At 48.0% G+C, this 11,965-nt stretch overlaps 1 protein-coding gene across 1 annotated transcript in view; it reads right to left on the reverse strand.

The window, feature by feature from the left end:
- Nucleotides 1-11,901, reverse strand: part of LOC129639495 (collagen alpha-1(I) chain-like) — a 102,447-nt gene extending 90,546 nt beyond the window's left edge. The window contains exons 1-2 of the mRNA XM_055564648.1: nt 11,719-11,901; nt 6,557-7,114 (exon numbers count right to left, since the gene is read on the reverse strand). Of these exons, the coding sequence (XP_055420623.1) occupies nt 6,557-7,114; nt 11,719-11,901 (741 nt within the window). The remainder of the gene's footprint in view (nt 1-6,556; nt 7,115-11,718) is intronic.
- Nucleotides 11,902-11,965: the final 64 nt, after the last annotated feature.

Genomic DNA, 11,965 nt, shown 5'->3' on the forward strand with positions numbered 1-11,965 from the left:
TTGATTCAACCTCTCTTGGAATGAAGTACCACCAGGGTTGAATATTATCTCCCTTTACATATTTCTTTCCCAAAACATGGAAGCTTATAACATAGCATCAGTAATCTTTGCCTTTTACTCTAAATCATAGGTTGTAGTTGCTTAAAACTGTTTCATTAATGTACTTTAGAATTCATATCTAGCTTTTGATGTGTTTCAATCTCTCTGGCAAGTTAACTATCAACTTATTTTATGTTTTTATATCCTGCATTATTACAAAAATACTTAAAATAATATTTACTAAAAAAAAATGGAAAAGAAGTAAAATTTACTATATTATGATTTGACTTTTGCTGAAATAATACATTCTAAGTACTTGATTCTAGTTATTTAAAACTTTTATTAATTTACTTTAGAATTAGTTATTCATATGTAACATTTGATGTGTTTCAATCACTGGCAAGTTAACTGTCAACTTATTTTATGATTTTATATCCTGCATTAGAAAAAAATGTTTAATATTTACTAAAAACTAAATAGAAAATAAGTAACATTTAACTACTGTATTGTGCTGATCAAAACCCAGGTGCTTCTATGTTCTTCATTGCTATTTGGTTTTTTTTTTTTAAGTACTTATTTATTATTTGGCTTCATGGGGGTCTTAGGTGCAGCATGTGAGATCTGTTTCCCTGTCCAGAGATTGAACCCAGGACCTCTGCATTGCCAGTGCAGAGTCTTAGCCACAGGGACGTTCCCAGGGATTTTGTTTGTTTGTTTTGTTTGGGGGGTGGTGTTTGTGTGTGTGTGTGTGTGTGTGTGTGTGTGTGTGTGTGTTTGTTTTTGTTTTAGCAAAAGTAGAAAAAAGAAAGGGGAAGAAATTGTGTAAACAAGTGTGGTACTGGGAATGAGTTAACCTTCTGATTGTACTTCCAGAGGACATGCAGTTTACAAAAACCCTTTGCTTGTATTCTATCATATATAGTAAAGAGGAAATGGTAAATTGTAAATAATACAATTATACATCAAGGTAAAGAGAACAGAGTCTGGAAAAGAACCTGACACCATACAAAACTGGATAATGGTCCTGTGAAGATAGCAACAGCATTCCTTACTCTCAAAGAACCCTTCCTGTCTTTTTGTTTGCATTTGATTTTGTAAATCCTGGGTCAAATAAAAGCTACAATGTTAAATATGACTTTTGGTTATTGATATTTTCTTCTGTTTACCTTAGTCATTTAATGTATTCTATGTTCTGCATGAAAAAATACTTTAGCACTTCTAAAACTATTGCCTGACCTTAGAAACTAATTTTTTTGTCTTTTAAAAAAAATATCCTGTTACTAAACAGAAATTTTGATAACCTTATTTCTTTTTCCAAACCTTTGTATTGAGGGCTGACTTTCAATAGATTGAAGCGAGAGAGCTGCTCTGCTACATGCAAAACCCCAACCCAGAAGCAGGTCATCTAGGAATGGTTTAGCACCAGGTTCCCCCAGGTTCCCCACAATTGAGTGGTGCAGTGTTGGGCGAGGGGGCTGCTGCCTTTCTGGTCGTGCCCGTGTTCCAGGATGAAGAGTTCTCTGTACTGGACCTGGTCCCAACACATGGAGGGACATGCCACGCCATGCCCCAAAGGACCTGGGCAGTGGCCCCATGGTGGGGACGGTGGGGGACTGGCTATCTGAGGCCAACCGAGGCTACCAAGGCATTGCCAGAAACTAATTTTTAAATAAAATTATTTCAAAGGCTCGAATCTGTATGATGGAAATCTATTTTAAGTTAAAATAAAGGAATATTCTAAGGTCAAAGTCTACCAGCTACTGTCCCCATGCCCAACAAAAATCAGTGAGAGGAATGCTAAAACTTAAATGCTAGACACCTCCCTTCCCAGATCTAGCCTATGTAGTTTGCCCACTCCACGGATTAGCCATGCGGTCACTTAGATGCAGTCAATCATAAAGGAAGTCAATCATGAATAGTCACTGCAAGGACTGATGCTAAAGCTGAAACTCCAGTACTTTGGCCACCTAATGCAAAGAACTGACTCATTGGAAAAGACCCTGATGGTGGGCAGGGTTGAAGGCAGGAGGAGAAGGGGACGTCAGAGGATGAGGTGGTTGGATGGCATCACCGACTCAATGGACATGAGTGTGAGCAAGCTCCAGGAGATGATGATTGACAGGGAAGCCTGGCTTGCTGCAGTCCCTTGGGTGGCAAAGAGTCAGACACAACTGAGCGACTGAACAACAACACTTCGTTGGGAAACCACCTCTCAGATCTACTCTTCCCCCATCCTTACCTCCAGTGTTCTCTTCAGGTCCTTATGGCCTTGCTCTTATAGGTCACGTCTGTGTGTGTGTGCTGTGTGCTAACTCGCTTCAGTTGTGTCTGACTCTGCAACTCACTGGATTGCAGCCTGCCAGGCTTCTCTGTCCATGTGGATTCTCAGGCAAGGGTACTGGAGTGGGTTGCCACACACTCCTTCAGGGGATCTTTCTGACCCAGGGATTGAATCCTTTTCTCCTGGCTCTCTTGCTTTGGCAGGCAGGTTCCTTACCACTAGTGACACCTGGAAAGCCCTTGAGTACCCATAGCACTTGACAGACTTCCTCTACTGTAGCAAATAATAACGGAGAAGGCAATGGCACCCCACTCCAGTACTCCTGCCTGGAAAATCCCATGGATGGAGGAGCCTGGCAGGCTGCAGTCCATGGGGTCACTAAGAGTCAGACACGACTGAGTGACTTCACTTTCACTTTTCACTTTAATGCATTGGAGGAGGAAATGGCAACTCACTCCAGTGTTCTTGCCTGGAGAATCCCAGGGACGGGGGAGACTGGTGGGCTGCCATCTATGGGGTCGCACAGAGTCAGACATGACTGAAGCGACTTAGCAGCAGCAGCAAATAATAAAGAGGTTTGTGGGCATGTCCATTTCTCCCACTGGATTCTGGTTTCTCTAGGCCAGAGACTGTTCAGGGTGATTCCAGGATTTCCACCTAGAAGAAGCTTAGGGCCAGCAGTCTGATTGGAAGGGACAACAACCAGGGGCTTCTGGATTTATTTGTGATGTCTGGAGGGAATACACCATGTGGCACCACAGAGAATATAAAGATGGATGTAGCCTGATCGGTCTGGATTTAATTGACTCACAGGTTCTTTGCTCTTCAGCAAGTGCTTTTCTTCTAGAAATTTTGTGGGGTGCACTCAAGGTAGTGCTGTTAACACAAGAGGCCTGTGATGGGATCCTCTGAATTTAACCTAAGGCAGAGTAGCAAGGTTCTGGGTGAGTTTCCATCAATGTCCTGAAACCCACTGACCTCTACATCTTCACACTTCTAGCGCAAGATCCCATTCTAATTTCAAATGAATATGATTAATGCTGTCTCTAATAATAAGGCTTAACTCAAAGCTTGTGCTGTCTCTCGTTCAGTCACAGGAGCTGGCAGAAGCATGCACATGTCGGGAAAAGTCAAGGAAATCACGAGTCATACATGAGTCATCCATCTCCTTCCTTTACATCTTAACCATCAACCTCTTTCAGTGCTTTCCTTGCAACACCTCTCTTAATTATCCTGATCATACTCAGGTGCTCTGCTGGGTCCCGTGAGGCAGGCAGACATACAGCAGTTAGGCCCGAGCCTGGACAGAAGGCATGCATGACCTATCTTTCCAGGGGCCACCTGCAATCCTAGATTCCTGCAGAGCTTTGCACTCTGGTGAGTCCCCCCTCCCTCCAGCCCCACACTCAGTCAAGTCTCCCTGTTGACTACTCTTCCAGTGTTATTTCCCTCCCTCTGCACCCCAACTCAGCCTCAAGGGCAAATGAAGCCCTTCTGCCTTGACTGGTTTGGCCAATACACCCTCCTGCCAAGCCGGACTCCTCGCTGAGCCCACAGGGGCACCACCACCATTACTTCTGGGCCTGTGCTCCTGCTCGCCTCCCAAACTGGGAATAACTTCTCCTCTACCAACTCAAATGTCACCCACCCTAAAAGTCTAGCTCAAATTTCAGTTCTTCCTCACAATTCCCAGCCCTCAGTTTCCCCTCTTCTGAATGCCTGTGGTACTTATTGTCTGGACTACACAGTCTGGCAGTCATAAAGCAAGTCTCCAATACATGATCATTCGCTTTTTACCAATGGCCTGTACATACTTGCGTGAATGCCCACCAGTCCTGCCCTGCTGCTCTGGGAGAGGCCCAGTTCCCCTCCCAGCCAAGGACTCTCCTCATTTCTGCAGAGAGAGGCAATGAATGCAGTGGTTAGGGGCATGGTCTCTGGAAGCCAGTGCTGGGGTCAGCAGCCTAGCTCCCTCCTGCAGTCTAGCACCTACGAGACTCTGGGCAAGCCTCTGGGCCTTGCCGTGCCTGTTTCCTCCTATACAAAACAAGAATGGTAACAGCACCAACAGGAGAGGTTCTGTGGAAAGATGAAATAGGTCAAGTGGAAAACTTAGAATGCTGCCCGGCATAGACTAAACACTATAGAAATGCTAGTTGTTATTAAGAATGCCACAATGTGGGCTTACCAATCTACACAGACTAAAACTAAGCTGGTAACCTAATCATTTTTATAAACACTCAAACGATTAGAGCTGGAGGAGCCTTTAAAATTTATGGGGTTCAACCTCCTTTCACAGAGAACACTGTTGCACGAGGGAGAGAAATGGCCAGTCCTTAAGTCCCACAGCTGGGTAAGGTCAGACCATTATAATAGTCAGGTCCCCTGTTTTGTTTTGCTTTTTTACCCCCCACCATATCTTAATGCAATTGTATCAATATTTCCAATGGGAAAAAGTTTCTGTATTTCTGAGTAACCAAGTCGCCAATGAACCTCTGTGACAAAACTGATTAGTTGGGGATTGCCACTATCAGTTAGAGTCAGCTGTTTGTTGTTCCAGGTGTGAGGTGTGTGGGAGAGGGAGTCTGGAGGAGGGAGGGGACTGGAGTGGCACGGTGAAAATCAGGAGACTAAGGAGATGGGTGACTTCCCTGCTGGCTCAGCGGTAAAGAACCCACCTGCAATACAATGCAATGCAGGAGATGCGGGTTTGATCCCTGGGTCGGGAAGATCCCCTGGAGAAGGATATGGCAACCCACTCCAATATTCTTGCCTGGGAAATTCCCATGGTCAGAGGGGCCTGGAGGGCTACAGTCCATGGGGTCGGAAAAGAGTCAGAGGTGACTGAGTAACTCAATGACAACAACCTCCCTTCTCTGCACTGTAGCTGCCCCATGATTATGGAAATCAGATCCCCCCAAGTGAACTAGGAGCATGGGGGGCACAACGATTACACAATATACTCTAAGGCTCTAAGCCAATGCACAACACCTGGCTCAGTACTAAAGAAGGCAGGCACTTGAATGAATGACTGGCAAACTACAAACTTCCCTCAAGTCTCTCCTCAAATGCTGCCTTTTCAGTGGCAGTCTATGTAGTCCACCCTATTTAGAATGGCAAACCCCTAGACTGCTTTGTTTTTCTCCATAGTACTTACTGCCCTCTAACATACCTTATATTTTACTCCCCCCTCCCGCCCCCTTACGCTGACTCTACCAATAGCATACCAGCTCCAAAGGGCAAGGACTTGCTCTGTTTTGCTCACCACTGTATTCTCTGCCCCTAGAACACTGCCTGGCACAGGGCACGCAGAGTGGGCATAGGTTTTGTTGACTGAATCAATAGAGGGCATCCAAGTTTCCTAATCAACATTTCAATTGGGGTTTCAAAGCCCAACGCACTGGCTGAAAAAGCAATAAACAAATTGTGGGTGTTTGTGTCAACGTGACAATAAAACCTATCAACTTTGGAGCTACTATGGTCACCAAAAAAACGTCCAGAAGGTCGCTCAGGCCAAAAGCTGTCCCTCAGGAATTCATTAGTGCCCCTCCTCCCATGTTTTCACAGTAACTCTGGTTGATTCATTTAAATGGCCGCACCAGGTGAGAAGCATATGAGAACTCGCATCTGTGCAACTTTTCTGTAAATCGAAAATTATTCCAAAATAAAAAGGTTACTAAAGAAAAAGGCTTCCACGCGGATGGTGCTCCGGATTTCCCATGGATTTCTTGTACGCCAGAGGAGACCCGTCCTTTGCTACAGGGACTAGGCGCTTCAGAGGTTCCCTTCGACTGCCGCCACCTGGCTGGACCCGCCGCGCAAGGAGCCTCGGCGCGTCACCCGCACTCCCGGACCTTGGTCACCGTCCCCGCGGCCTCCCGGCCCCTCATCCCCGCTCCGGGCCACGGGCGACACTCCCGCCCCCGACCCCGCGAACTCCTTTCGGGCCCCAGGCCTTGGCGCCAGGCTCCTCGGCGCTGCCCGACGGCCAAGGGAAGTGCGGCGACAAGTCGTCGTCCTCCCGCCCCGCCGACCCCGTCGCCCGGGATCCAGGAAAGCCCGGTCGCCCCGGGTCCCCCAAGCTCCAGCCGGGCGCCGGAGGCGCTGCCGCCGCGGCCGCGGGATGTCCCGAAGAGGGCCCTCGACCCCGACTCCCGTCGCGGCCCTCGGCCCCAGGCGCCCCAGCGCGCCTCTCGGCCGCGATTCCCGCTGCCCCGGCTTGGGTACCGAACTCACCCGTGGGCGCAGCCACGCCGCCGCGGCCGGCGTAGAGCAGAAGCGCCCACAGCCCGCAGAGCCCCGCCGGCCGCTCCATGCAGCCCCCCGCTCGGAGCCCGGCCGGGCTGCAGCCGCCGCAGTGTCCGCCTCTTTCGCTCCCTCTCCCACTTCCCGGCTCTGCCTCCCTGGAGGTCGGGGGTGGGGGGGCCGGCGCAGACGGGAAGGGCCGCCCCGCCCACCAGTCGCAGATAACCCCCGGGCCAGCGCCGGCAGAGGGACGGGGCGCCCGCGGCTCCAGCAGTGGCTTCCGAGGCGCAACACCTGGCCCCGCGGCAGCCGAGCCTCCGTCGCGCCCCGGGAGTTCGATTGCCGGCCAGGCAGAGAGGCCCCGACCTCGTCACGGCCCGGCCCCGGCACCGCCGGGCTCGGTGCGAACGGTGTGCAGCACGGAGGAACCTCGGACGTGTCCAGCCGAGCACCCGGGAGGGCAGGGCGGCCTCCGGAAGGAGCCTTGACCTGGACTTCTGGAGTCTCAGCTTGCAGTCTTTGGCCCCTGAGCCCTTGTTTCCTAAAACTCTGACTCCAGGTTTAGAAATCCCAGGCCTGACTTCAGAGGGTACACTTGGAAGACCAAAGAGGGTGCTTGGTGGGAGCGTGCTTTGTGAACGGGACAGAAGGTATATTTGAAAGCTGGTGATACATAATGCTAAGTTGAACATAGAAAGAAAGAAAAAAGCTAAATGTTCAGTATGAGAGACAGTGCCATACTTGGCTTCCCTGGTGGGTCAGTTGGTAAGAATCCCTCTGGAATGCAGGAGACTCAGGTTCGATCCCTGGGTGGCAAGATGCTCTGGAGGAGGGCATGGCAACCCACGCCAGTATTCTTGCCTGGAGAATTCCAGGGATGGGGGAGCCTGGTGGGCTGCCATTGATGGGGTCGCACAGAGTCGGACACGACTGAAGCGACTTAGCAGCAGCAGCAGCTGTGCCTCATTGTTAGTCCAGGGCTTGTCCTTTGGCCTCAGATTGGGGTGCTGTCATTGGGGCCACTAGCCTAGGTCTCAGCCAGGACCCCTGCCACCTTCTCTCTACACTCTCCACCCTGGCTGCTGCTGCTGCTGCTGCTAAGTCGCTTTAGTCGTGTCCGACTCTGTGCGACCCCGTAGACGGCAGCCCACCAGGCTTCCCCATCCCTGGGATTTCTCCAGGCAAGAACACGGGTGGGTTGCCTTTTCCTCCTCCAATGCATGAAAGTGAAAAGTGAAAGTGAAGTTGCTCAGTCGTGTCCAACTTGTAGCGACCCCATGGACTGCTGCCCAACAGGCTCCTCCATCCATGGAATTTTCCAGGCAAGAGTACTGGAGTGGGGTGCCATTGCCTTCTCCGCTCCACCCTGGAGGAAAGCCCTATTCAGGTCCTGCCCCTTCCCTGACCCAGGCAGGGCCAGTCTGTACACACCATCAGGTCTTCAACAGCCCCATCTGTGCTGGTGCCTCAGGACTCAGGACTCTTCACTTTAAAGGTGCAAATACATCATTTGCATGTTAGTGTCCTGCAGCTTCTGGCCCTGAAAAGCCTCCGTTGTTTGTCTAGAATGTGTTATGAGTTACATCTGAACACCACGTCTCCAGCCCTCCTGCCTCTTCTCCATCCCGTCTCTCCAAGGTGTTTCTCTGAGGAGGGGGCTCTTTGCATAGCTGTGACACTGCTCTGGGCATCAGTGTGCTAGTGTGCACTTCCAAAGAACAGAAGGAAAAGGCAAAGGAGAAAAGGAAGGATATACCCATTTGAATGCAGAGTTCCAAAGAATAGCAAGGAGAGATAAGAAAGCCTTCCTCAGGGATCAATGCAAAGAAAGAGAGGAAAACAATAGAATGGGAAAGACTAGAGATCTCTTCAAGAAAATTAGAGATAGCAAGGGAACATTTCATGCAAAGATGGGCACAATAAAGGACAGAAATGATATGGACCTAACAGAAGCAAACGATATTAAGAGGTGCCAAGAATACATAGAAAAACTATAGGAAAAAGACCTTCGTGACCCAGATAATAAAGATGGTGTGATCACTCACCTAGAGCCACATCCTGGAATGTGAAGTCAAGTGGGCCTTGGGAAGCATGACAATGAACAAAGCTAGTGGAGGTGATGAAATTCCAGTTGAGCTACTTCAAATCCTGAAAGATGATGCTGTGAAAGTGCTGCACTCAATATACCAGCAAATTTGGAAAACTCAGCAGTGGCCACAGGACTGGACAAGGTCCGCTTTCATTTCAGTCCCAAAGAAAGGCAATGCCAAAGAATGCACAAACTACCACACAATTGCATTCATCTCACATGCTAGCAAAGTAATGCTCAAAATTCTCCAAGCCAGGCTTTCACAGTACGTGAACCATGAACTTCCAGATAATCAAGCTGAATTTAGACAAGGGAGAGGAACCAGAGATCGAATTGCAAACATCCCTTGGATCATCAACAAAGTGACAGAGTGCCAGAAAAACATCTACTTATGTTTTATTGACTATGCCAAAGTCTTGACTGTGTGGATCACAACAAACTGTGGAAAATTCTTCAAGAGATGGGAATACCAGACCACCTGACCTGCCTCCTGAGAAATCTGATGCAGGTCAAGTAGCAACAGTTAGAACTGGACATGGAACAAACTACTGGCTCCAAATCGGGAAAGGAGCACCTCAAGGCTGTATATTTTCACCCTGCTTATTTAACTTATATGCAGAGTACATCATGAGAAATGCTGGACTGGATGAAACACAAGCTGGAATCAAGATTGCCAGGAGAAATATCAATAACCTCAGATATGCAGATGACACCACGCTTTTATCAGAAAACGAAGAACTAAACAGCCTCTTGAAGAAAGTGAAAGAGGAGAGTGAAAAAGTTGGCTTAAAAGTCAGCATTCAGAAAACGAAGTTCATGGCATCCGGTCCCACCACTTCATGGCAAATAGATGAGGAAACAATGGAAACAGTGACAGACTTTCTTTTCTTGGGCTCCAAAATGACTGCAGATGGTGACTGCAGCCATGAAATTAAAAGAAGAAAAGCTCCTTGGAAGAAAAGTTATGACCAACCTAGACAGCATATTAAAAAGCAGAGACATTGCTTTGCCAACAAGGGTCCTTCTAGTCAAAAGGTTCGGTTTTTCCAGTAGTCATGTATGGGTGTGAGAACTGGACTATAAAGAAAGCTGAGTGCCAAAGAATTGATGCCTTTGAACTGTGGTGTTGGAGAAGACTCTTGAGAGTCCCTTGGTCTGCAAGGAGATCCAACCAGTCCATCCTAAAGGAAATCAGTCCTGAATATTCATTGTAAGGACTGATGTTGCATCCGAAACTTCAATGCTTTGGCCACCTGATGCAAAGAACTGACGCTTTTGAAAAGACCCTGATGCTGGGAATGATTGAAGGTAGGAGGAGAAGGGGACCAGAGAAGATGAGATGGCTGGGTGGCATCACCGATTCAATGGTCATGAGTTTGAGTAGGCTCCAGGAGTTGGTGATGGACAGGGAAGCCTGGCATGCTGCAGTCCATGTGGTCGCAAAGAGTCAGAGCGAAATGAACTCAGCTGAACTTAGAGGTCACTTTGCTTATCAGACTGTTGGACATTTGCTTCAGCAAGCAAGGAATGGAAGTCTCACTAATCACTTGGAAAACACCAGGCTTGGGGGAGGGCGGGGGAGCAGCAACACCTGTCTTGATTTAGTTCCCCAACGAAATGACACCATATCGCCCACAGCTCCTTCCCTGGATTGCTCTTTCTGACTCGCTGCTACTTAAAGCAGCATGACTGCAGCTAGACCACGTTGTGGGTCGCATTCCTGGTGCTGGGCCGTGGCCTTGGGCTCTCTGGACCAGCCTCCCCACTTCTAAGTCACAGAAGCCAAGGCCAGCACTTAACTCCTCTGCATCCTCACTTCCCAGGATGGTACCAAGCCTTGCAGATTTGATCAGCTTTGCTTTATGACACAATGCATAGCTGATATTTGTAAATGTTCCATGAGTGTTTGAGGAACAATTCTCCAATTATGGAGCCCAGTGTTCTGTGTGTTTACATTATATCAAGTCTGTGGGTTGTGTTGGTCAAATCCATGCACTTGCTGAGCTTTTCCTTTTCTTATTGAACCTGCCAGTCACTGAGACATGTTAAAATCTCCCACTATGATACTCTGGTGGTGGATCTATCAAGCTCTCCTTATGATTCTGTTCGTTTTTGCTTGACAAAGATGTATTTTTGAAGCTATTTCATCAGAGGCATGCAAATCTAGAACTGTTATAGCTTCATAGTGAACCATCGAGGGCTTCGCCAATAGCTTAGTGATAAAGAATCTGCCTGCCAATGCAGCAAATACAGGTTCGACCCCAGGGTTGGGAAGATCCACTGGAGGAGGGCATGGCAACTCACTCCAGCATTCTTGTCTGGAGAATCCCATGGACAGAGGAGCCTGGTGAGCTACAGTCCAAAGGGTGGCAAACAACTGGATATGACTGATGGATTGAGCACTTAGAGAACCGAGTTATTAATCACTAAGAAGTAGGTTTCATTAATCTGTGAATGTTATTGGCCTCAGGTTCTGTTTTGACTAATATTAGTCTCACTTCATAAGCTTTCTTTTGGTTAGTACTGTGTACCTTGTACCTTTCCACACATCCTTACTCGCCTGTCTCTGCTATGTTTTAGATGTGCTCTTGGAAACAGCATAGAGTGCAAATCTCTTTGTTTTCTATCCTATAGGCAATCATTGTCTTTTAACTGTAGAGTTTAGTTCTAGTATGTTTCAAGTTATTTATACTGTCTGGTTTTGTGCTTTCTGTTTGTCCCATTTTTTCTGTTTCTTTTTATCACCTCCTCTTTCGATTTCTTTTAAATGTTGTGTGTGTGTGTGGCTGGGGGGCTCTTCATTGCAAGAGCATGTTCTATTTTTTGTAAAATATGCATACCAGAGGGTTTGTTGTCAGTATTGAATGAGATGGACAAGCTCACCTGAAATGCTTATCCAGTGCCTAACACAGAGTAAGCACTCCTAACTGGGAACTATTATTAGAAGTTCTAGTACTCTTTCAACTTTAGTGTTCCCTTGTATCGTGCAGTTCCGCTTCTGGTCTCCTTTCTGCTGACAATATCCCATTTGTTTTCAGTCCCTTTTCTTTCATTTCTCCTTTACGCCATTTGATTTCCTGTTTCCGCTCAGCCCTCCATCCCCAAGGCAGCTCGGTGGTGAAGCCCCTCGGGGAGGAGTCTGTGTGCTGCGGCTCTGTGGCGCAGTAGGTGTGGGAGAAGACGGTGGCACCTTGACTGAATCCCATTCCACAAGGTGATGGCTGTCCCCCCCAACACGGGGCTTCATTAGCGTGTCATTCTAGGCTGGCCACGGTGAAACTGAATCAGCTGCGATTATCAGTTTCTGTGAA

Source organism: Bubalus kerabau, chromosome X (genome assembly GCF_029407905.1).
Source record: "Bubalus kerabau isolate K-KA32 ecotype Philippines breed swamp buffalo chromosome X, PCC_UOA_SB_1v2, whole genome shotgun sequence".
NCBI lineage: Eukaryota > Metazoa > Chordata > Mammalia > Artiodactyla > Bovidae > Bubalus > Bubalus kerabau.